Genomic DNA, 25,084 nt, shown 5'->3' on the forward strand with positions numbered 1-25,084 from the left:
TGACTTTCGTTGAGCTGCTTGCGATATCACCGAATCCGGTCTTGGTACAAGCTGGACTGTCATCCGGCGCTTTATACTTTTTATCCAAGCGCGGGAGGACTGGAATGACCGTAGCCGGCGCCTGCATCACTTGCTTTCCCTCTTCCCATATGTGGTCCACGATGGGAATGGAGCGGACAGCCTTGCGATATGACTCCTTGAAATCATAAAAAAAACAATCCGTGGAAGTTGAAGGCATGGTGACTTTAAAACGTGCCGTGGCTCTATCCATCAAGTTGTGAAAACCTCCCACGTCCACTGGAGGAGAGTCTATCGGGTCCGGTATTGGGGATGCCGGATCTGAAATAACATATTGATCCCATTCAACATCCGGATCTTGAGCCAGATTATCTCCATCATCCTCTGAAGTGTCAACATGGGTAGGCTCTACCCGCTGAGGAACCTCTACAACCTCCTCTACATGCGGGGGCAGTGAAGAGCAAGTAACCGACAATTGAGGTTGCTCCTGCACCTGTCCTTGCACTGGACACAACGCTTTCCTGCTGCGATATTCCTCCAACATAGCTCTTAAGTCCGTAAGCACAGTAATCGGCATTGAGACCATACCCTGCTGATCCGGGACTTCCTGGTATGCGTAACGATCCTGCTGCTGCTGTTGTTGCTGAAGATAAGAATATTCATTCTCTGGCTCCGAATCATGAAACTTTAGGTGCAATTGTGATGGACTATACGCATCCCCAAAGTCACCATCATCCTCATCCAAGTACTCATCTTCATCCAATAATAAGGCCGGAGGTAACGGAGCTACCTTCCTGGGCGAAGTCATATCCGGTGTAATACGTCTTTTCCTAGGGTTCTCAGCCCTCATTAACGTCGACCCTTCCATCGTCGACGGTGGCGTCATCGAGGTAGTCAATGACAGAATTGGCATTGTCGGCGAATTAATAGTCAACGGAATTGTCGTCGACGTGGTCGTCGTCTTTGTCGACGCTGTTGTTGTCGACGTCTTCGTCGACGAAGGTAACAGTCGACGGGAGCTTCTTCGTCGATGACAAAGGAGATGACGTCGTCTGTGGTAAACTAGACGACGATGTCGTCGACAAAGTTTTTGAATCTTTACTCTTGGCAGCTGAAGGAACCTCCACAGCTGGTCTCTTGAATGATTTAGAACCATCAGCCTGGTGGGATGGCCCAGCCGAGCCATCAACTTTCTTTGACTTTGGTACCTGAGGTACCGGCCTCTTCCTCTCCTTCTCACTTCCGTGAGGAGATTCGCCAGGCCAAGGCTTGCCAGACCTGTTAGAGGTCCCACGCACAGCCTTCGAGGGGGGTTCCAAAGAATCTGAAGCAGATGACCTACCCCTCTTCTGTGACCTTTTAGAAGAAGATGAAGCACCATCCTCTTCATCACTAGAAATAATCCTATCTCTCGTCTTCATCTTCTGTAACCAAAGTCAGCAGACGCCCCTCACGGTCATGTAGGGTCTTAGTCAAAAAGGTTCTGCAGATCTTACAGTCTGCCACCTTATGATCTGGGTAGAAGCAATATATACAATCCTTGTGCTTATCCTCAGCAAAAAGTCGTTTTTTAGTGCATGTGGCACAAGGCCTGAACAGGCTCTTCTCCTTGTCAGCCATCAAATAAAGAGGTTAATAAATCCTGTAAAGATCTTGAAGAAACAGTACCTCAAAAGAATACTAGAGCAGAGCTCTATGGAGACTCCCTATCACCAACGTGCGGTAGAAAATCTGAGGCTCTGAGCTTTCTCTGGAAGGTTCCATATGGTGAGGCTGATCTGATTGGTTGGTCTTTTTTACAAAAGGACACCTATAGGCTACAAAATAGTACTTACCTGAAAGCCCATAACTCAAATTTTCTCCATAGGGTAACATTGGCTGGTTTCCACTTGGAAATTCTAAGTGTCGAGTTTTGAAACTTTGAAATATTCACTAAGAATCATTCAATCAACGAAAACGAAATTACTCACCTGTTACCAGGAGAGATCCCAGTGCTGGATCTTTGTGCCCATCACTGACCCTAAAAAGTAATTACAACTGTGATTTTCCGATAACCGGATTTTCCCCCATAGGATAACATTGCCTGGTTTTTGCCAGAAATTCTTCCGTCTTATTTTTGAAACATACAAATATTCCTTAAAAATCGACTGTGTAACAAAAACGATTTCTGTCAACTATTTACAGGAGATGCACCAGGGCGGAATCCAGGATCCAACCCAGAGTAAGAAAAACATACGCAAAGTAATTGATATTGCATTTTACTTAAAATTCCTATTGAGCTCAATGTTATTGTCGTGTTAAGTTTATTTTGCATATTACTACAACTGTATCTATTGCATTTAAAAGTCTATTGCTCATTAAAAGTATTCAATTGCAACATCTCATTCTGAGAAAGTATTTTATACCTACTTGTGGTTCTAAAATAAAATATATTTTTATATGCAAAACAATTGGCCTAGAGTTCAGTTATTGAGTGTGTGACGCCATTTGCTGACTGAGTGTGTACAACAACTGCGTTACAATGTCCTCTGATACTGCCTTACTGCTCGACCAAGCTACCACTTTAGAGAGTTAGGTTATATCTAACTTTAGCCTCTGCCATACATCAGGGGAATGTGGACTCTGTGCACACTGAACTGTGAACAGTATATACAGAGCCACTTTCTTACAGGCTATAAACCTCATCTAATGTATCTGCAGACTCAATTTGCTTAGGAAGGTGACAGTATTGTGCAGATCCTGTTCTAGCTTTGAGTGAATGTTGGTTTTGAGGAGCCAATCAAGACAGAGGTAGATGAAAATGTCTTTTTTTTAAGGTCTCGCCTGGCGTTAGCAGCGCACATGTGCTGCTCTCCCCATGCGAGCGCCTTTTAGAATCAATGCGGATTCCAAGCTAGATGTGCATGCGGGGACTGGAAGCCTCACTGCCCACCTGGCACTCTGGGGACTTTATTTTTGCTCGACAAACTATTTTCCAATATTTGATGCTTTTAATAAGCAGCGCGCCATGCTGCGTTGCTTACCAAAAGCATCAAATATTGGTGGGGTGAGGGGTGGGGAGGGGGAGGAGGGAGTCAGCAATCTTTCAGTCCCTCTCTGTTATAGTGTATTTTCCCGCTCTCCTCCGGCGGTGGGTTACAATGAATTGCCATTCTCTGCAAATAGATTACCTTGCTGCTGAGGGTGGGGAAGGCGGTGGGGGCTGGTTGCTATGAGAGCAGGGCGACAAACACACTTGGATATAGATTAATAGATCTGATTTCACTTTTTAACTGCACTATGGAGACAGATCAAAGACATCGCCCTGGCGGATCCGCCCCACACACTCTCAGAGCCGGGCAGCGGAACAGTAAACTAGTAAACGTGTGAGTCACCGTCCTGGAGCTGCACGGATTGAGGGGTGCACTGCACACTTTATTCACCACGTGAGAGCTCTGGGTGAGTGTGAGCAAGACTGTCCTGAGATTCCACCGTGAATCAGATAAAAGGCGCCAGAGTCTGTCTGGGCCCTCACTCTCTTTGAGGCGCTTTCTACTCATTGACATCTATTATTATTCACTGTTTATACCCGGTCTGCCGAGGAGAACCGGGGGCTCACTCTCTCCAGACTATGGCTTGGGGCCCCGAAACAAAGTACCCCAAATAGAGGAACAACGTTATTGGTCAGACGTCTTAAACCGAGGGCGGTTGCACTGTAAGGAGACTCAAGAAATGCAAATATTACGAGAGCTTAGCTGACAGCTGTCGCACCGTCCTGGTTCTTCCCATTGATCCTAGAACTAAGAGGCCTATGGAGTAAGTGTCTGCCAAACGCCATTGGAATTCCAATAGCGCTCACTACCAAGCCTAAGCTTCCTAGCAGATTCTCACTGTTACATTGTTTTGTGAGGATGGGGTGGAAGTCCATCCACGGTTCCAGCGTGTAGTGTCGGGTTAACAGAGCTCGTTCAAATGTTCATTTTGTTAGTGGTATGAGCGGGTTACAATGACAGTAACGTAACGTCAACCTTGGCACATCTTTGTAGAGGTGCACGCACATGGAGGGTGTGCAGGGGTCTCCCTGTTTTTCTTTGGATCGGATGAGCACTTGGCAGGGGAGTAAATGGCCTTCAATACACGCCTCAAACTGCTATGCACGTGCGGAGCATTGGCACTACTTGTATCTGCGTGCTTTTAGGCGCACATGATGTGCAAGTCTCACCTTACAGTGTGTGCAGTAACCGCTGAGAAGACACATGCTTGAGAACCAGCCCATGGATGGCACAGCATGACAGCACTTCATCTGAGGCTGCAAGTGTGAGTGTGTGTGTGTCAGAAACACCACAGACACAATTCATTGTTGCCACTATAAAAAGAGCACAACAGCCCACCCTGTAGATCCATGCATACCTGCGAACACACGTCTTTTCACTTCGCCTGCAGGTAGGTGTGCACAACAGATGCATGCACTGGCTGCCCTAGAGTTTTCCAGATGACCCATGCCACTCTAGCCATATACGTTCATTCCACTGGCGTAATCAGAGTAATGTCCGTAATGTTGTGTTACTCTGACACAGAATGACTGACAATACAATAATGCCAGTTTATGTAATTATAATAACGAAGAAAAATGCTAGTACTGATATTTTAATCAAAAGACCTAATCTAAACAAAATGCATAGACTACTGTACAATGCATGCTTGCGGGAGAACCTGCCTTCTGGCCAGTTTTTAAGAATTCGCCGAAATTGCTTTTAGAATGAGGATTATAATTGTACATGCTTGCAATTTGGCAACCAAACTACTGGAGCACTGATACCCAAAAAAATTGGTAAAAAATGCGACGAAACGCGCAAAATGGACACCAAGGGAATGTCTCCTGGAAAGAAAGACGAAACCGCAGATACAAAGACAGGTTTGTGTTACCACATTTTGCCCCAACTCCAATAAATTGAAGAAAGTTATTTCACAAAACTGACATTTAGTAAAAAACTTGGAAGAGATTCTGAAATCACTGCAGCTCTTTGCATTAAAAAAATAAACTAACATTTCTAACCATATTGTTAGGGCATCGATCCATAAAGATCCTCATCCTTCACTGAGACAATGGATGGGTCTCGCTCCAATTATTGGACATCATAAATGTGGAACGTGAGTCTGTTGTGACTATACAATAGAAGACTCAGTGTTTACACAGAGGAATTTCTTGGAAACATGATCCCTTCAGTAACTGTAAGACCAAATATGTCATCTATGGGATAACTTGTCCGTGTGGATTACTCTATATAGGCAAAACCAATCAGGAGGTACGCCAGAGAATCTCTTAACATAAATCACGTATAAAAAATAAGGTAGAGATAGCCCCATTGGTGAACCATTGGACAAGAAAGAGCCACTTGGTAACTGACTTAAGATGGACAGTAATATCTACGGTGGAACGAGATCCCGGGGGCGGTGATCTTGAGGCGAAATCATCAGAGAGAGAATCTTCTGATCGTTAAATTTGACACGGCTGTGTCGGGGCTTAACGAGATGTCAGAAATATACAAGTTGTAAATAGTGACTTTCAGTTTCGTTTTTGATTCTTCAAAACTGTTTTCTCTTGATTCTGCAAAATTGTTTTTTCTTGATTCTGTGAACTGTTCCATTGCCACAGGATTTTTAACCTAAGACTGAGTGAGGCCTCTTAAGCCATCATCTTCATCATCACGATGTCGCCTGTTTAGATACCTTTTCCATCCTGGCTAATAAAGCTTGCCTATACAGAAATGAGATATACCAATGTTTGGACTTCTATGTGTGCCAATTGTCCCCTTTTTCCCTCAATGATTGGCCAATGCATACTAATATAGGGCGTAGATGCAAGCGGAGACTACATTTCCCAGATGCCCCTTGGCAACACTCCGCCTGCCGGCTACTGATTCAACCCTGCCGCGCTTTTCACATATCCCGCAGTAAAAGATGCTTTTGAATAATAACCCCGTTGGGTCCTTTTATAAAACCTTTAAGTCATCTTTGGACTTTGAATGATTGCATACCACGACGCATGTGCCATTTAGTTACGGTGCACTACAATTCCCCATCAAGAATGAGTTAGTCGCATGCGACAAGTGTTCGTCCAGAGGACTGCGGCTGACTCACACAGCGCCCTCAACGTGTTTCTTACCTTATCGAAAATTGGTAAGTCGGAGTTTTAAACATTACATCAAGCGTTGGACAACCAGGGACGGAACTAGGGTTGCAACGTTCAACTGCCCCCCCCCCCTTTTTTCATTCTAGATTGGCGATCACGGGCCAAACAGAGGAAAAGACTAAGGCTTCTCCGCGCGCCTGGAGGTAAGAGAGGCCAGCGCGGTTGCCATAACTTTTACATACAGCAGGCCGTGCATAGGGTTCTTTTGGTGAGCTCACCGATCACAACGGCTTCCCCTTATGCCTACAGGTACCATTAACCTGTACAGTGACAAGCGAATTGCTTGACATTAGAAACACGGTCCGCACCGGACACTGCAGCAGACCAAGAGGTAAGCCCAATTACTGTCTGCAGGCATGCTAGGACTCTAGCCACCGTTACGCTATGGGTACACTCATGTTTTTTTTAATCTCTCTTTCCTTTGCTGTACATGAATTGAACAGAGGAGTTAAGGAGATTATTCCTACGGATTTAAAACACCACGCTTTCTGGTAAGTTGAAGTAAAGCTCTGGTGGTCATATTACTCAGTTGTTTTAGACATTTATATAAGATTGGGCTGAGACATAGTTTCTTTCTTTTTCTTTTCACAGAGTGTGGTTGGTCCTGAGGAGAATCCCCAGTATTCGAGGGATTCGAAATGCGTAGACCATCTGGTCTGCCTAAGTTGCTTTTTTGTGCTTATTAATTTCGCAAAAGATTGTGGCACCTGTACATCGTACTATTTTTGTTTCACTGTGAATGAATTTAAGTATTTGTATGACTTTGGAGAAGGTGTATTTACAACAACCAATGGTTTAAATTTTTGCATTTTGGCAGACCGAGTGCTTTTTCAATTGGTGTATTTATCCCCCATTTGATTTAGCATTGTGCTGGATGAATGTATGAGGTGTGTTTGTGAAATGGCTGAAGAGGTATGACAAAGTATATTTGTGAATTTCGCGCACTTTCCCTTGTGTCCATTTTCATTTGCTGTATAAAAATGTTTCTGGTTTTAAATGTGTTGACCTTTCAAATGATCTGAAAAGTAAATTTTCAAATAAAACAAGCTATTAAATAGCACTGGATGCATTGTACAGTCGTCTATGCATTTTGGATAGATTAGGTCTTTTGATTAAAATATCAGTACTGGCATTTTTCTTCGTTATTACATTTGAGTAGGCTCAGCCTTATTGATTAGAGCCACACCCTGTTGTGTTTTTGGAGTTTATGAAATTAAACGTAATTTGGAGAAAAAAATCCTACTGTAAAAGCATATTTAGCAGGCAGAAGTGCTATTTGCACCACTGTGCGCTATTTTCTTAGCACAAAAGGCATCCTAAAATCCCTTTTTGACACAAGAGTGTTAACTGACAGGAGTAAGTTGGGGGAAAAACCCTACCCCAAGTGCAAATTTAGCAAGTGTGAGCAGCTGTTTGCACTTCTGTTCTTGCTCTGTTGCATTTAGAACCATTTCTTAGTGCAGAATGCATCCTAGCGTCCATTTAAAAAGCACAAGTGCTAAATGGCAGGAGTAATTTGGGGGACCATCCTACCCGAAGTCTAAATTTTGCAACTGTCAGCAGCTTCTCACGCTTCTGTTCATGCTCTGTTGCATTTGGCACTAAATGCATCCTAGCATCCATGGTGGACGTTGGGGGAAAATCTTATCTTAAGTGTAAATTTAGCAAGTGTGCGCTTTTCAACCCAACACCACCAGCAAACAGGCCCACTTCATTACAGTGAAACCACCAAAGGTCTGTGAACTTAGCTCTAAAGTCCATCTTGTTAACCGCCATAGTGACGCGGGCAGAATGAGTCAAAGCCATTTGTTTTTCTATACAATACCATTAGCAAAGCAAATGGCTTTCACTTATTCAAAGGCGAGACCTATTGCATTTTTAATGCTTGTTTTCAAGTTAGCCACTGCTCACTTTGAAACTGTCCATGTGGTTGATTTTCAGGCCGAATGAGAGTACTGCATACTGGAAACGTGAGCTGCCTACCACAAAGCAAGTATTTTCTGCCTCCAGATTTGGACTGTCTCTTTGGCGTGCACTTAGATTTTGAGGGCTTTTTTTTTTAATAAGTAGCCTCTTGGCATTGCTGATGTTGCTGCTGTTGGTGCGGTCTGCGAGTGGATTGAATCATTTGTTGGCAATATCTGGGATACTTGGTATTGTTCTGTTGTATGACAAGGAGTTTCCACTCTTGCAGTGTTAAAGGGTTTTGGCTTAATTTTTCAATCTTAGCATCTCTTGCTCTGTACGTTGGCAAAACAGGGTTGAGCTAGAAAATCTTATACTGGACATCAGCTTCTAAGGTGATGAGCCTAGGGTGCAGACAAACCCCTTGAAAATAGACCATGGTAGCCAGCTATGCACCAAGTACAGCAGAACTTATGACCAGAGTAGCAACGAGGGAGTCTTCACTAACAATTTCCTGAAAATCTTGCTGCCAATGTTTAGGAACATCATCCAAAAACTATCTCATACCATCCGATATTTCTCTGTGGTATCAGACCCAGCGGGGCCGTACAACTTGTAGATGGGGAGCAGTTGCAGCTGTGTTACACATTTTCCTGACCGTTATATTAATCGTTTTGCTCCTTTTGGAGGAGCAATGGTCGATGAGTGTTTATTTTTCCACAATAAAATAGTGCAGCTTGATATTGAACTGGAGAAGAAGAAAATAAGTTACTTACTTGTAACTTCAGTTATCCAGTATTGGTATCTTTCATAGATTCACATGCCTGAATCATTCTACGTCGCCGAGGCGGGAGTCCCACGGTACATAAAAAAGCAGTGCCAAAAGTAAATTACAGTAGTAGGCCCTAAATACAGGCCTGAGGCCTATATTGCAGTAGCCTATCTACATCATTATGCTGAAAAGACCCAAGTCTTTGTCACAGCTAATCAGCTGTTAGCACCCTCTAGAACCCTCTCTACAGAGCCAGTTCTCCTCAGATTTTCGTAGCACAAGTGGGAAATAAGTAACCCCAAATCTATAAGAACTGACTCTCCCGGGAGGAGGGTGGGTGCATGTGAATCTATGAAAGATACCAATACTGGATAATGCAAATGCTACTTACCAGTATGCATCTGTTCTTGGCATGTAGGGCTGCTGACATTCATATCTGTGCATAGATCGCCGCCTAGTGTTGGGTCCGGATGATTGCACATTGTTGTCCTGGAAGAGTCTTCGAAGTATCACGAGATAGGTGGCTCCTCCCCTGGACTACAGTGCGCATGGGCATCGACTCCATCCCCAGATTGTTTTTTTGTTTTCTTATCCAGTATTGGGGTATCTTTCATAAATTCACATGCCTGAATCAGACTAGCAAGCAGTAAACCAACGTAATAGTTGGTTGCGGATGGTGGGAGACTTGTACTGAGACACTCCAAATAAACCATTATTAAACAAGCCACCAATGTTCTACATCTTATTGTCATAGAAAGATGAAGACAAAGCTTGTAAAATGCATTTGAAACATTAGTACATACATATATAATATGAATCTTACTGTAATCATATTAATAGCAATTCTTGCAATAGCAATGAAAACAATATATCTGTTACCTTAGATTTTCTTTAAACTACCAGGTGTTGTAAGACAGCTTGTCCAACTGCCGCATCCCGCTGACTTGCTGATTGCAGGCAGTAATGTCTGGTGAATGTGTGGACATTTTTCCATGTCGCAGCACGACAGAAGTCCTCGATTTTCACCCCTGCGAATAGCTCTGTAGAAGCTGCAACAGCTCTTGTAGAATGCGCTCTGACATTTCTGGTCAGTGGTATGTTGGCTTTGGTATGGCAGAACTGGATCGCTGAAGTTATCCATGTGGAAATTGTCGCTTTGGTGACAGCTGTTCCCAACGTGGTCTGCCCATAAGCTACAAACAGTTGATCCGATTTTCTGAAGTTCTTTGTCCTTTGTAAGTAAAATTCCAAACATCTTTTGATGTCTAATGCAGTGTCTTTTCTGCCGGCGTCGCCGGATTTGGAAAGAAAACTAAGTCGAATTGGTTCATTTAAATGAAACGGAGATGGCACCTTGGGTATAAATGAAGGGTTCGTTCTGAGAGTAACGCAATCCTGTGAGAAATGTAGAAAAGGTTCCTTTATGGTGAACGCTTGTATCTCACTCACTCTTCTAGCTGATGTCAAAGCTAGGAGTAAGGCAACCTTCCATGTAAGGTATTTGGTCTCAGAATTATGAATAGGCTCGAATGGGTGCTTCATACGTTGTGAAATAACTGTATTAAGTTCCCACTCCGGTGGGGGATGCCTAACTAGAGTAAAAGCTCGGAAGAGTCCTCTCATGAATTGTTTGATTAGGGATGATGAACACAGTGAAGGAACATTAGACACCTTCCTGAATCTAGACCGAGCAGCTAGATGAATTTTTATTGATGAAAAAGAGAGGCCAGAGCGAGCTAAATGTAACGGGTGGGGAAGAACTTCTTCTGCCGGTGCATTAATCGGGTGGACATTGTGGGATGCACACCAGTAACAGAATCTTTTCCATTTTAGCCTGTAAGTCTTTAAAGTACTCTGAGCTCGAGGCTTCTTTAAAATATCTCTGCAGTTCTGCGGAATTTTAAGGTGTTCAAACTCTAGGAAATCAGGAGCCATGCGTGCAGTTTTAGAGATTGAGGCTCTGGGTGAAGAACCTGTCCCTCGTACCGTGACAGTAGTGTTGGAGACGGAAGGAGGCAAATTGGGTGATCCTGAGACAACAACATGAGCTCCTAAAACCAATACTGACGTGGCCATTTTGGAGCAATTAGAATCAATCAGCAACTCTCGACCTTCATCATGCGCAATACCTTCAGTATCAATGGAATCGGGGGAAAAGCGTAAGCATAAATCCCTGACCATCGCATGGACAGGGCATTCCCCCTTGACCCCTGTTGAGGGTATCTGCTGGCGTAAAACCGGCATTTTTTGTTCTGCTGTGTTGCGAACAAATACAACTGTGGTTTGCCCCAAGTCTGAAAGACCTTGAGCAATTAAGATTGATCTAACTCCCACTCGTGGCAGTCTGACAGGGATCTGCTGAGCTTGTCCGCTAGTGTATTCTGGAGGCCCTTGACATGCTCCGCTCTGAGAGTTATGTTATGAAGTGTGACCCAGTCCCATAGCTCTTGAGCTTCCTGTGACATCGTCACAGATCTTGTTCCTCCTGGTTTGTTCACATAGAACATGCTGGTGGTATTGTCGGTTCGTACCAACACTGAAGATCCCGCTATTCTTGGGAGAAATGCTTGTAATGAGAGGAAGATGGCTCTCAACTCTAGACTGTTGATGTGTCGCTTTCTGTAATCTTGAGTCCACCTGCCCTGGACTTGCAGATCTTGAAGATGGCCTCCCCATCCTTCCATGGACGCATCCGTTGTAAGTATGAAGTCTGGAGGCGTTTGTATGAATGACAGTCCCTGCTTCAGATTGTGCAACTGACCACCACCGCTGAGCATTTACCATGCGCGGAGTGACTTTGATAATGTTCTCGAAGGAACCTGTTGCCTGTGTCCATTGCTGATGCAGTTCCTCTTGCAGAGGTCGCATCTTGAGGCGTGCCAATGGGATGAGATTTATGGCTGACTAACATTCCCACGAGGGAAGCAAATAGTCGGACCGAAAGGGACTTTCTTTTTGAGATTTGAATTGCCAATTGCTGTAACCGGAGTGGTCTCTCTTGTGATAGGGACGCTTTGCATTGGATAGTGTCCAGGCGTGCACCTAAGAAGGGTAGGACTTGCCTTGGTTGCAGTTGGGATTTGCTTAGATTTACAGTCAGGCCCAGAAAAGCAAAGAGCGCACGACAACATGTCATGGCGTCCTGTACACGGTTTGTTGAAGGGCCCTTGAGTAACCAATCGTCCAAGTATGGAACACTTGGATTCCCCAAGAGCGTAGTGTTGCTGCTACCGGGGCCAGGCACTTTGTGAATATCCTTGGTGCTGACTTGAGGCCGAACGGTAGAACTTTAAACTGATAATGTGCGCCAGCCACATTGAACCTGAGATATTTGCGATGTTTGGGATGGATGGGGATGTGGAAGTATGCGTCCTCCAGGTCTAAGGAAGCTAAAAAATCTCCTTCGTTCAGGCACTTTAGGATTTCTGAAAGAGTGAGCATGAGAAAAGCCCTGCTTCTTGAGGAATTTGTTGAGGCTGCGCAGATCTAAAATTGGCCGCCACTCTCCCGATTTCTTTTTAATAAGGAAGAAACGGGAGTAGAACCCTTGTCCTCTTTGTTGAAATGGGACTTTTTCTATGGCATTCTTGAGGAGCATTGTTTGAACCTCCTTGAACAATAAGTGAAGACGAGGGGGAGGGGGTCCCTTGGGCGGAACAGTTGGCGTTTTAGTAACCAATTCCAGGGTGTGACCATGTTGTACCAAATCTAACACCCACTGGTTGGTGGTAATTTTTTGCCACTGTCGATGGAATACAGATATCTTCGCGCCCACGGGAAGGTGTAAGGATGCGGATGGCGCCCGTTGAACTCACTTGTTTTTGCGAGTATCTCGCCCTTGATTATTGGAGTGGCGTCCTTGGCAAGAGAAACCAGCCGTGTTTGATTGACGGTAAGATGACTTGTAGTCCTGTAGATCGTGGGATTGATACTACCTGCCCTGCTGTTGGTAACCTCCTCTAGAAGAGTAGCCACGTCCTCTAGAACCTCGCTTAAATTGCAGGGAGCCAAGCGATCTAGCGGTATCTGTGTCAGTCTTGATTGCTTGTAAAGCATCGTCAATGCGTTTGCCGAATAATGACTCGCCGTCATAGGCCATATCTAGAATCTTTAATTGAACCTCTGGTCTAAAAGGTGGTGGCTTTAAGCCAGCCTTGGCGCCTGAGGACGGCTGCTCCAGCCAATTGCCTGAAATTTGTGTTGGCCATATTCAGGGCGCAGTCAATCGTTTCTGAGGCTGCACGTTCACCTTCTGCCAGGTCTTCTGGTATGAACTCGATGAAAAGCTGACATATCCGACCACATTTGGCGATCATAGTGCCCTATGATCGCCAACGAATTGGCCACTCGGATAGAGGCGGCAGCCATAGTTGAGAATTTTTTCCCAATAAGGTCAAGGCGACGTCACTCTTTATCCGGAGGAGTCGTGATGGGCGTAGCTGGGTTCTTGGAGCGTTGTGCCGCCTGAGAAATAACAGTCTGGCCTCGGGTGACCTATAAGGCAGGATGGACTGTCAGATGTAGCTCGGTACTTCTTGTCAATCCTTGGCAGGACGGCTGGCACGGAAGCAGGATTCTTCATGATCTTTATGCCTTCCTTCCAGATGTAGTCAATTATCGGGATTGCTCTAGAAACCTTTCTGGTGCCTTCTTTAAAGTCATGTAGAAAACACTCAGACTGCTCCACAGTGACCGGAAGTTTGAATCTGGTGGAAGCTCTTTGGATGAGTGTGAAATCCACCTATATCCTCAGGCGGAGAATCAGATGGGTGCGGAGTTGGCGGAGAAGACAATGGAATTACATATGAATCCCACGGATCAGCAGGAGGATTGTCAGGAAGCTCTCCTCCTTCTACCTCTTCATCCGAAGATGTATCAGGAGTACGAGGAGGTGGTGCAGGCTGATCTATGATTGGAGACCTGGGTATGGAAGGCTGAGGCTGTGATACAGGTTCTGTTCCTGCTGCAGAAACCGGTGGTGTAATGACCTGCTGCGGTGGAAATCGCTGATTGTAGTCAGCTAACATGGCTTGCAGGTCTTGAATGAGGGTAGGAGGTAAGTGGCTTGTATCTGATGCCCTTGGAAAACTTGCATGATAAGGAACGAATATGCTACTTACCAGTATGCATCTGTTCTCGTCATGTAGGGCTGCTGACATTCATATCTGTGCATAGATCGCCGCCTAGTGTTGGGTCCGGATGATTGCACATTGTTGTCCTGGAAGAGTCTTCGAAGTATCATGAGATAGGTGGCTCCTCCCCTGGACTACAGTGCGCATGGGCATCCCCTCCATCTTCAGATTGTTTTTCGCCATTGTGGCAGAGATGGAGTGTAATACAGTGAGCGATGTCCATACTACATAGGAATTCTGAATGCTACAGCTGCTACAGGCGCCGGGGAGGAGGGTGGGCGATATGAATGTCAGCAGCCCTACATGCCAAGAACAGATGCATACTGGTAAGTAGCATATTCGGTTCGAGGCATGTGGGCTGCTGAATTCATATCTGTGCATAGATTACATAGCAGTCCCTCCTGTTAGCGGCGGCTGCCCGTGCCAGCTGCAGCAGTCTGAAAAAGAGTTTTGAGAACAGCCTGTCCTACAGCTGCCTGCTGTTTAGAATGCACATCTACGCAGTAGTGTTTCGTAAATGTATGTGTGGTGGACCATGTGGCTGCCTTACATATCTCTTCTAAAGGAATATTCCCCAGGAAAGCCATGGACGCTCCTAACTTATGTGTGGAGTGTGCTCTTGGTGGAATGGTTAGTGTGCGTTTAGCCTTAGCATAGCAAATCTGTATACACTTAACGATCCATCTGGCTATTCCTGCTTTGGAAATGGGGTTGCCTTTGTGTTGGAGAAAAGGCAACAAAAAGCTGTTTTTTTTTTCTGAAATCCTTTGTTCTGTCTATATAGTACATTAGAGCCCTTTTGACATCCAACGTGTGTAGGGATCTCTCCGCGACATTTTCTGGATTAGTAAAGAAAACTGGCAGTTCTATGGTCTGGTTCATGTGGAACTGCGAAATCACCTTAGGCATAAATGTAGGGTTGGTGCGTAGTACAACTCTATTAGCGTGGGCCTGTATGAATGGCTCTTGAATGGTTAGTGCCTGGAGTTCACTAACTCTCCTCAGTGAGGTAATGGCTACTAGGAAAGCAACTTTCCAGGTCAGAAATTGAATCTCGCAAGAGTGTAGAGGTTCAAAAGGTGGTCCCATCAATCTGGTGAGGACCACATTCAGGTTCCAGACTGGTGAAGGTGGGTGTCTGGGAGGGATCACTCTTTTAAGTCCCTCCAGAAAAGCTTTAATGGCAGGCACTCTGAATAGTGAGAGGTGCTGCCTGTTCTGAAGATAAGCTGCTATGGCGGATAAATGTATACGAATGGAACCGTACGCTAGATTACATCTGTATAAATGCAACAAATAACAGATAATGTTTTGAATAGATGCATCTAGTGGGTTAATGTCATTGTTGTTACAATATATGACAAACCTTTTCCATTTAGCTGCATAGCATGCTCTGGTTGTGGGCCGTCTTGCCTCCTTGATGATATTCATACATTCGGCGGCAAGTTGAGGTAGCCAAACTCTAGGACCTCAGGAGCCAGATCGCCAGGTTGAGCTGTCGCGGATATGGATGCTGAATGTCACCATGGCTCTGCGTCAAAAGCCTGGGTGTGAGGTGTAGCCTTTGATGCGGTACCACGGATAGTTCTAGAAATGTGGTGTACCATGGTTGGCGTGCCCACATTGGAGCAACCAGGATGAGTGTCATGGAGTGTTGCCTCAGTTTGCGTGCCACCAGCGGTATTAAAGGTGCTGGGGGAAAAGCGTACGCAAATTTGCCTGACCATTTCATCCATATCGCATTGCCAGGCGACTGTGGATGTGGGAACCTGCTGGCGAAGCTTTGGCATTTTGTGTTTTCCCTTGTGGCGAACAGGTCTATATGTGGATGACCCCACTGCTGGAAGTACGGTTGAAGTACTGATGGATGTATATCCCACTCGTGCATTTGGTGGCTGTGTCTGCTCAGCAGCTCCGCCATCTGGTTGTCCTTGCCCGGGAGGTGTTCCGCCATGAGGAAGATGTTCCTCTGAATGGCCCAATTCCACATGCTCTGAGCCAGAGGAGACAACTGTGGAGAGTGTGTTCCCCCCTGCTTCTGAATGTAGTACATGGCAGTCATGTTGTCCGTCCGGATCAACACGACCTTGTTGCACAAGTGTACCTTGAAAGCTTTCATCGCCATGAAGATTGCCATCAGTTCCAGAAGGTTGATGTGCATCTTCTGTTGCTGTGCTGTCCATAGTCCCTGCACTGTGTAGTGGAGTACATCAGCTCCCCATCCCTGGAGAGACGCGTCAGTCGTCAGTATAATCTGTGGCACAGGCTCTTGGAACGGTCGGCAGTTGCAAAGGTTTTGTGGGTTCCACCAATGCAGAGTTGAATGCCCAACCGCTCACCAACACTAGGACTTTTAACTGTCCTTGAGCCTGATTCCAGTGACGTGCTAAGCACTCCTGAAGCGGACGCATGTGTAGTCTCGCGTGCGGGACTATGAAGATGCAGGAGGTCATCATGCCCATCAACTGCATGAACACTTTTGCTGGAAGCGAGTGTTGAGGTCTGAATTTTTGTATCAGCAATTGCATGCTGTTTATTCTCGCTGAATTTGGCTGAGCTTTGGCTGCCAGAGTGTTTATTGTCGCGCCCAGGTACTGTCGCACGTGGGCGGGCTGAAGATGTGACTTCGGATAATTCAGCGAGAATCCCAGACTGTGAAGAAGATGAATGGTGTGGGACATGTGGCTGGCACACTGCTGGGCACACTGCTTTGCTTGAATAAGCCAGTCGTCCAGATAAGGGTAGACATGCATGTGCTGTCTCCTTAGGTGTGCTGCTACTGTCGCCAGGCACTTTGTGAACACCCTGGGTGCCGTCGTTACTCAGAAAGGGAGGACTTGAATTGATAATGTTGGTTTTGAATAGTGAACCAGAGATACTGTCTGTGTGATGGGTGTATGGGTATATGGAAATACGCATCTTTTAGATCCAGTGTTGCGAGGAAGTCTCCCCGACTGAGTAACGGCAGAACCTGTTGTAAGGTGAGCATATGAAAATGCTCTGACAGAATGTAACTGTTTAGAGGCCTGAGGTCCAGTATAGGTCTGAGAGACCCGTCCTTTTTGGGTATTAAAAAGTACAGAGAGTACACCCCTGAGCCGTGGTCTTCTACAGGCACAAGCTCTATGGCCCCTTTTTGCAGCATGCTGACGACCTCCTGCTGCAATAAGTGTAAGTGTCTTGGTGGGATGTTGGGTGGAGTGGAAGTTAATTCCAGACAATACCCGTATTGGAAAAGGTCTCTCACCCACCTGTCTGTGGTGATGGTCTTCCAGACTGGCAGGAACTGTTGTAGTCTCCCCCCGGCAGGTGTTATAGGGTCGGGGGGCAGTGACAGGGCATCACTGTTTGTTATTGGCAGAGGATCTGGAACTGTTGTTTCCTCTACCTCAGCCCTTGATGTTACCACGATATCCACCTCGGTTGTTCTTATTGTAGGTGGATTGTGTACTTCCCTTATTGTATTGTGTCTGTTGTGTGGACTGGCCTCTTGAGGGGCCCCTAGTATTGGAGCCACCCCGAAACTGCTGTGACTGCAGAGCCCCCATAGACTTTGCAGTCTCCGTGTCTTTTTTAATTTTTTCAAGGGTGGTGTCAACCTCGGGTCCAAATAAGAAGTCCGGGTTAACTGGCTGATTGAGGATAGAAGTTTGTATTTCAGGTTTGAATCCCGAGATTCTCAACCAGGCGTGACTCCTTAACATAACGCTAGTGTTGATGGCCCTGGCTGCAGTGTCAGCTGCGTCTAGCGCGCACTTGATGGAAGCATTGGTTATAAGTTTCCCTTCCTGGATGAGTAGTTCTGCACCCTCCTTGTACTGATCTGGTAGGTGTTGCAACAGTGTCTCAAGGGTATCATAATGGGACCGGTCATAACTGGCTAAGAGTGCCTGAGTGTTGGCAATGCGCCAGATGTTAGCCGCCTGCGCAGCCACCCTTTTTCCTGAAGTTTCCATAACTTTTGACTCTTTGTCAGGAGGAGGAGCATCACTTGTAGTCTGGGAGTTTGCTCTCTTACGTGTATTAGAAACAACTAATGAGTCCAATGGCAACTGTCCCCTCATATAAGTAGGGTCCGCAGGTGCCGGTCTAGATTTCTTTTCAATCCTTGGGTTTAACACCCTGGCTCTATTGGTGTCCTTCAAAATGTCACCAGCATGCTTAAGGACCCCTTTTAGCATGGGCAGGGTTTTGACTGCCCTTTCTGAAGTGGAAAAGGTGTCGACCAGAAAGTCTTCCTCCACAGGGTCAGCATGTAGATCGACGTCATGATTACTGGCCGCCCTTTCAATAAGGGCGTTAAAGGCAGTAGTGTCCTCAGTAGGAGATGTTTTCACACTGTACACATGAGTGTCAGGGACAGTCTGCGGATCCCTTGGGTCAGCTTGGTCCGCCCATGGTTGGGTTTGATCATCGGGATCAGTGTCCACATGATAAAGGTCATCTTCATGTTCATCATCCCCTGCATCCACATCTGAGTATGTTGGAGAAAAATTTTGAGGTTCCTGTCCATAGGGATGGAGGGGTTCCACAAGAGCTGGTGACGTTGTCGAAACCCTCTTCTTCTTCAAGGGAATCTTATATGACTCCATGGGGGTTTCTGGTATTATTTTCCTTTTATATATGGACAGTCTCACTTGATGCTCTCTCCTGAGATCTTGCTCTATTACTTGATGTTGAAGCTCCGTCATCATCATCATCCTTAGAAGATTTGAGCCATAACAAGACTCTAGCCTCCCTATCCCTCAAGGTTTTAGAAGGGAAGGTGCGGCAAAACTTACAATTTTGGGCCTCGTGAGATGGATAGAGGCAATATATACAGTCCTTATGTTGATCATCAACATTGACTCTCTTTTTGTCGCATGTTCTGCAAGGCTTGAACAAAGCCTTCTTCTCCGACATCCTGAAGGAAAAACTGAGCTGGCACTCAGGGAGACTCCCTTCCACACGACGTGCGGTGAAAATCTGAGGAGAACTGGCTCTGCAGAGAGGGTTCTAGAGGGTGCTCACAGCTGATTGGCTGTGACAAAGACTTGGGTCTTTTCAGCATAATGATGTAGATAGGCTACTGCAATATAGGCCTCAGGCCTGTACTTAGGGCCTACTACTGTAATTTACTTTTGGCACTGCTTTTTTATGTACCGTGGGACTCTTGCCTCGGCGACTGGGAATGATTCAGGCATGTGAATCTATGAAAGATACCCCAATACTGGATAAGATCAAAGTCTTGTGGTGGCCATATGTATTTTGTTTTGAAGTCTTGGTGTCCGTGCTTTCAGAGAAGGTAGGATGATAAAAACTAGTCACTGGATTTTGACTGACCGCTGCCTCTTCATTATGCTCTTCCTAAGTGACTTCAAAGGAGAGGGAGATGCCATCAACTTACGGTCGCTCAAACTAGAGTGCTTCACGCGAATTATGTGGTCAACCTGTGATGGCACCCCACTGATGATCCTTCCTTCAACAGAATATCCTCAATGTTGGCTGTGAATGACCTACAGTGATGTTCAGGACTGTTTTTGGTGATTTTCTTTCTTTTACTCATCTGATCCTCCTCTGGGGAAGTCTTTGAGGTGAAGGTTTCCTCTGGTGGTGGTCGGCTGGATGGTTTCTCATCTTTATTTTCTCCTTTTGCAAACATGTCCTCGAGTTTCCACCGGAGCATGATACTGATCAATCCTGTAATGCTCTCTTGGAGATTTTAGGCAGAATTCACATTTGTTCATACAATTAAAGGATTTAAGACACAACACACAGGCCTGGTGTGGGTCTGAAGCAGCCTTTTTCACTCAACAGGAGGGTACTTTGAAAATAGTGAAGGCATATTGGCTAGAAAAAGCAGATAGAAAAAAATAAAACAGTTTGTTCTGTAGTTTTCAGTAAAAGATGATGAGTGACAAAGAACGTTATCAGAGAAAACTCTGAAAAAACAGAAGCGTGAAAACCTTCAGGTGTCCTGGAATCACAAGCCAGATAAAAAGAATGATTGAGGAAGGCAATACCATCATAGTGCATCATGGGTAATGGAAACATCTAGTCTCTTAAAGGTGCAACATTCTATGTTCACGCCTTTATAATGAAAGCTCATCTGCTTCAACTTTACACTCAATGATAAGCAGATTTGGACTGTTTTTACATTTCAAATCATGCAATGTAATTTATAGGGATGTTAAACATACAGCAGTCTAGATTTCATAAAACATCTTGCACAGGATCGACTTTTTCTGAAGTGTGCTGGATCGCAGAATATTTATCTATATTGACAAACTTTAGATCTGAAAACCAGGAACCAGTTGGCATACTTGTCCCAAATTAATGGATATTCTATCAAGTCAAAGGTGTTGCTTTATCTACACAAGCTCGACCCGATCCCACTGGTTTTGAGATAGGGGCGTTTTCAGTGTTGCAATGAACCTGCAACAAAAAAGCAGGCTCATGTATTTTTAACTAGCTCCTGGCAATCTTTTCATCTTTTCCCATTTCACTAGCATTGCCACCTTCATTCTCAAACACTACCAGTAAGGAAGGGTCACGATTCAGATAATAAATGAAAATGCTTAGAAATGGGCACACAGCATCTTAATGTGAGGCACCCTGAGATACTGTGTAACATTACAACTCATAAGCATGTTAGGGACTCAGTCTGAACAAAGATCGGCAGAAGGTTTGGCTTGACAGCCAATTTGCTCATTAATTTCACTTAATTGTGGTGTAAAATTAAACTCACTGTAGAGCCATCTGAATCCTGGCAGGATTGGAAAGAATGCCTGCCAGCTAGAGTCTATACATTGTATCAAACTTGTGGAAAAGGGACGGGGGAAACACCGAACTCTACTTACCACAGACGTCCGCTTCTTAGAACGTGGCTTGGTTTTCTCCAGATCAGCTATGGGTTCCTTCTTCTCAACAGGTTCTTGCTTCACTGCAATTTTAGCTTCCTTCTCTGTGGACAGATTAGTGACAAAAGGCCATTTGAAACCATTAATTGCCAATAACATGGCATATATAGATTCCCAGGATGTTACACTAACAGCCTTGAATACTGAATATACAGCTTGTAGTTTAGTTTAGAGTGGGAATAAACTAAGTGGCATGGGCAGAATGTGTACGTGCACCTAAAGAGAAAATGGTCCTGAAACTCTGCTGCCCTTCTACAGCTCCTGGTTAGCTCAATTCAACACAGATGTTTCCAAATGAGTGATTCTTAGTTGCCCCAGAGCTGAATGATTGTTGCATTATCAGGACATCACGCTTCTAGTCCTGAGCTTTCCTTTTCACAAATCATAACCAAGAGGTTACCCAATATGGTTAAAAAGAAGCAAACAGAGTGAAAACTCCTACAGTGCATGAATGCTAAAGGATTGTCAGGGAGAGGAAATGTTGTTGTCAAGACATTTAAGAGAAAGATATTTGTAACTATAACTCTCCAGCGGTGGCATCTTTCACAGACTCACAGTATTTCTGGAAATCTTGCTGTCAATCCTCCAAAAAGAGAAGTATAGGTAGCACATTTAATACAACCTAGATTTTAGCCTATTCACAAAAGCTGACTAACAGTTAACGAGTCAGAATGGCTTTGAACACTACTCCCCTAGTGGCCACCATACGTTAAATTTACTTAGCACAACTGCATAAAGAAATGTGATCATAATGAGAAAATATGATCACAGGGATTTCTGAAATATAACCACTGGACACATGTAAATATAATTTTAAACAGGACTGTTAATAGATACACATGCTTGAAAAGAAACAGTTGGACTGCCCTTAGCAAGAAACAAACAAAACAGGGTTACATTGCCAGAAACAGCGTTTCACTATGGATAAAATCAATCATTGTGATCTGAAAGTGGCAATTCGTTCTCACACACTTTCTAAAGTAGCAGTTAAGACAAAAGGGCATCAATACTTCACCACATTATACTAATGTTGTCCGGTCCCAGTCCGGCCCAGGCCCAGCAGTAGGCCTCCCCACTGGTAGCCTAAAGGAATCAAGCTGTGACAGTTGCGGGATTAATGGCCTTCCCACTCGAAATTAAATGATCCCTCTCAGTTAAAATCACTGTGTCAACTGTACTAGAGCATATTCTAAATGGCTTTCTTAAACCATGGTGGATATGAGGACAAAAAAAAAAAAAGAAAGAAAAAAAAACACTTCACCACATCAATCAAAAATAGAGTACTATACGCCATCTATATAAAACCACCAATAGAAGCAAAATGCCATCTTAAGACAATTGACCACGATAACAAGATTTAAATGCATCTTTATTGCTCACAAAGTGAATGAGCAATAAAAAAGCCTTTAAATCTTGTTAACTTGTCACATTTGCTCGCTTTCAAAGACAGCGGTCAAGTGCATTACAGTTAGGTCAACTAAATGTTTCAAGTTACTGGACCTGCAGGTCTAGTAAAATATTTATGATTTTTCGACCCCTGCCTTGAACATGGGGAAGAAATGGACAGCTGTCTCCAACTGGGACAGTGTTTCCAGGAGGATCTTGTATTCCTGATGGAGGACATGCATGACTTTTGTAGAAAGTGTCCGACCGTTGGATCACTATGTGCTATGCCGCAGTGTCAGCTGCAGCAGAGGACCTAATAATATAGTCATCCAGGTCAAGATATCCTGGGAATCGATATCATCCCTCTGGACACTGGGTCAAATCGTCTTACCTTAAGAGTGGGGTGACACCTCTGGTAACTGTGGTGCCAATAGAGGTGGGGAACAAAGCAAGTGAAAGAGCAATGTAAGGGAGAAGGCTGGATCCCTCTCCTTGCGTTCCAGAGAAAAAAAAGTCTCTGAATGTGGTGCTATGGGGAGCTTTATTGAGATTTTCCCTGTCTAGGATTGGATGAAAAGTCGTTTATGCTTGCATCCAGCTAATGCAGTCTCTGTGGGATAGGTTGCTCTGAACTGTTGCAGCAGGCAGTCGATTGAATACTCTCTGCCACTGGTGATTTTGGAGTTGAATGAGGCCTTGGGATTTACAATAGCTTCCAAGGCTGAACAGAGTTGGTGCACTAACATCTGTTCAGAGGAGCGGGGATGACAGTGCGCCGTCTCTGCCGGAGGCCTCCTGGGATGCTTGCTGTGCCTGTCGGTGCAGAACATACTTACAACCTTTTTTAGAGGGCAGGATGTTGTTGAGGAGAGGAGAGCCTCTTGTTGTTCTTCCTCCTGGCCTCTGGACGGGGGGGGGGGGGGGGGGGGGGGGGGAGGGGGGAGACTGCTAATGGGGAGGGATGCCAAAGGGCTGGCCTCCTCATTACCCTTGAAGTTGAATGGCACCTGTTCTCCGAAGCGGTTGAGATGAGCTGTCGGAGCTTGCCTCTGCATAGGCCACATTTTTTCCCCATCAATACAGATGGGTTTCTTTCAAGTGGTAGGTGAGGCAAATCAGACATGTGCTGTTGTCATGGTAGTGGGAGTGGTGGAAGTTGCAAGCCTCCTAGTGATCAGACCACAGGCATTTGGCTTGGCACTTCGGACAATATTGAAATGGTATCTGTTTCATCACCGTGAGTATATTCTTTGCAGGAAAATAATCTAGTAACAGGGGTGGGCGCCCACAAAGAGGGACGGAAGTCATTAATAGCCAAATGACGAGGTTGTTAAGAACATGGACAAAGGCTTCTGTCCAAGAATTGGAATCAAATTCCATCGCCTGGGCCTGAAAAAAAGCACAGAGAACTAGCTGAAACTCCGAGCCCAGGTAGTACAAGTCTGAAACATGCACATTTCTAACTAAGGGAGGAGTCACAGTACACCTTTTGAATCCAAAGACAAAAGAAAAACAACTTGCAAGCTTCCAAGCCCAACACCAGAAAGCAGGAGTATGCCAAGCATGTGTATCTACAGCAACACATACTATGAACATAGTATTACCACAGATTTTTTTTTCTGTTGATTGCATCTTCCAGCAGATTCAAAACATTTTGAATGAACGCCAAAGCATAACTTCTTTTTGAGGTATTGCAGATTAATCAAGGATTTCACAACACAGCCCTGGAAAGGCACCTGTTAATGCTTGACGCATTGCGAGACATTAATGTATCAAGAGACGGCCACATGACTGTCCAGCAGATGTTAGCCACTGTAACGCTTTGAGAAAGAGTCACAGAAAGAACCATAGCTCTGGCGAAGTGGGCACAGCAGAGGGTCTTTCTCTTGCTAAGGCATTGCTGATATTGATACAGACAGGGAACGACATAAAATGGTGCATCGCGTCCTCACCTTGCCCATTTTTATCACCGGCAAATCCCACAAAGAGCTCATCATCCACTCTATCTTGCTGGGTGCGGTCAATGTAATATGGCTCACCACACGTGGCATCTGAAGGTGTCACCCAGGGAACCATTTATAGGAAAGTGTGTGGCACAAAACTGAAGGTACTTCCTGCTTTGCACTGTGAAGAAGAGGTCCACATATGGACACTCCAATATGGAGAAGGAGTCGTTTCTGTCCTGTAACTCCAGTTCTGTAGTAGGGGTATCTCTGTTATAGTCATAATCTAGTGAATAGTCCTGCCCATGTGCGTGGACCCCGGCAATCAAAAATAATCTCTTAAGTTGTCAAATCATGCAGAAACTGCAAAGACACTTAAGAGAGAATTTAAAGACAAATAATGCAGCTTATATCCACAGGCTACACTGTCAAGTACTTAAACTAGAAATTCCACCAAACATCACCACACACAACACATCCTGCCCAGTTTCTACCATAGAGAAACTTGCCTCCACCAGTAAAAAAAGACTCTGGAATGATAGAGAGGAAGGCATGGACAGACAAGCCCCATTGGCTGCCATTATGTGGCTTAAATAGGATACTGTGCCTTTAAGAGAACTTTCCAGAACTCTCTCAGTATCCCAGAATGCATAGCAGGTCCCTCTTACTTTCAGTTCTTTTTGAAGGCGTAGCACGCCAGACCTGTCGCATTCAATACATGATGAAACATCTCCACCGGGGAGGAGGGCGGGCGCTTATGACTATAACAGAGATACCCCGACTACAGAACTGGTGTTACAGGACAGAAACTACTCCTTCTTTAGTAGGGGATCTCTGTGTAGAGTCATAATCTAGTG

The 25,084-nt window shown here is 45.0% G+C and overlaps 2 protein-coding genes across 3 annotated transcripts in view; both read right to left on the bottom strand.

Moving 5' to 3' along the window:
• KDM5B (lysine demethylase 5B) overlaps positions 1-25,084 on the bottom strand; it is an 856,576-nt gene that overhangs the window by 578,623 nt on the left and 252,869 nt on the right. For both annotated transcript variants that reach the window (XM_086923073.1, XM_086923072.1), the window contains one exon: positions 20,839-20,942. In XM_086923073.1, coding sequence (XP_086779199.1) covers positions 20,839-20,942 — 104 coding nt within the window. The remainder of the gene's footprint in view (positions 1-20,838; positions 20,943-25,084) is intronic.
• On the bottom strand, positions 13,541-20,517 carry LOC147712373 (uncharacterized). The gene is made up of 3 exons (XM_086919275.1): positions 19,920-20,517; positions 17,552-19,828; positions 13,541-13,955 (listed from the first exon to the last, which is right to left on the bottom strand). The coding sequence occupies exons 2-3, from the start codon at positions 18,697-18,699 to the stop codon at positions 13,541-13,543; spliced, it is 1,563 nt and encodes a 520-aa protein (XP_086775401.1). The 5' UTR covers positions 18,700-19,828; positions 19,920-20,517.

Source organism: Lissotriton vulgaris, chromosome 5, assembly GCF_964263255.1.
Source record: "Lissotriton vulgaris chromosome 5, aLisVul1.2, whole genome shotgun sequence".
NCBI classification, from domain to species: domain Eukaryota; kingdom Metazoa; phylum Chordata; class Amphibia; order Caudata; family Salamandridae; genus Lissotriton; species Lissotriton vulgaris.

What these genes read in the sequence shown, in the direction of transcription:
- LOC147712373 (XM_086919275.1), bottom strand. Translation starts at nt 18,699, where the DNA reads ATGATGATGATGACGGAGCTTCAACATCAAGTAATAGAGCAAGATCTC. An exon ending in AAAGACACGGAGACTGCAAA is followed by an intron (nt 13,956 to 17,551) that starts GTCTATGGGGGC and finishes TTATCATGCAAG; the next exon opens with TTTTCCAAGGGCATCAGATA.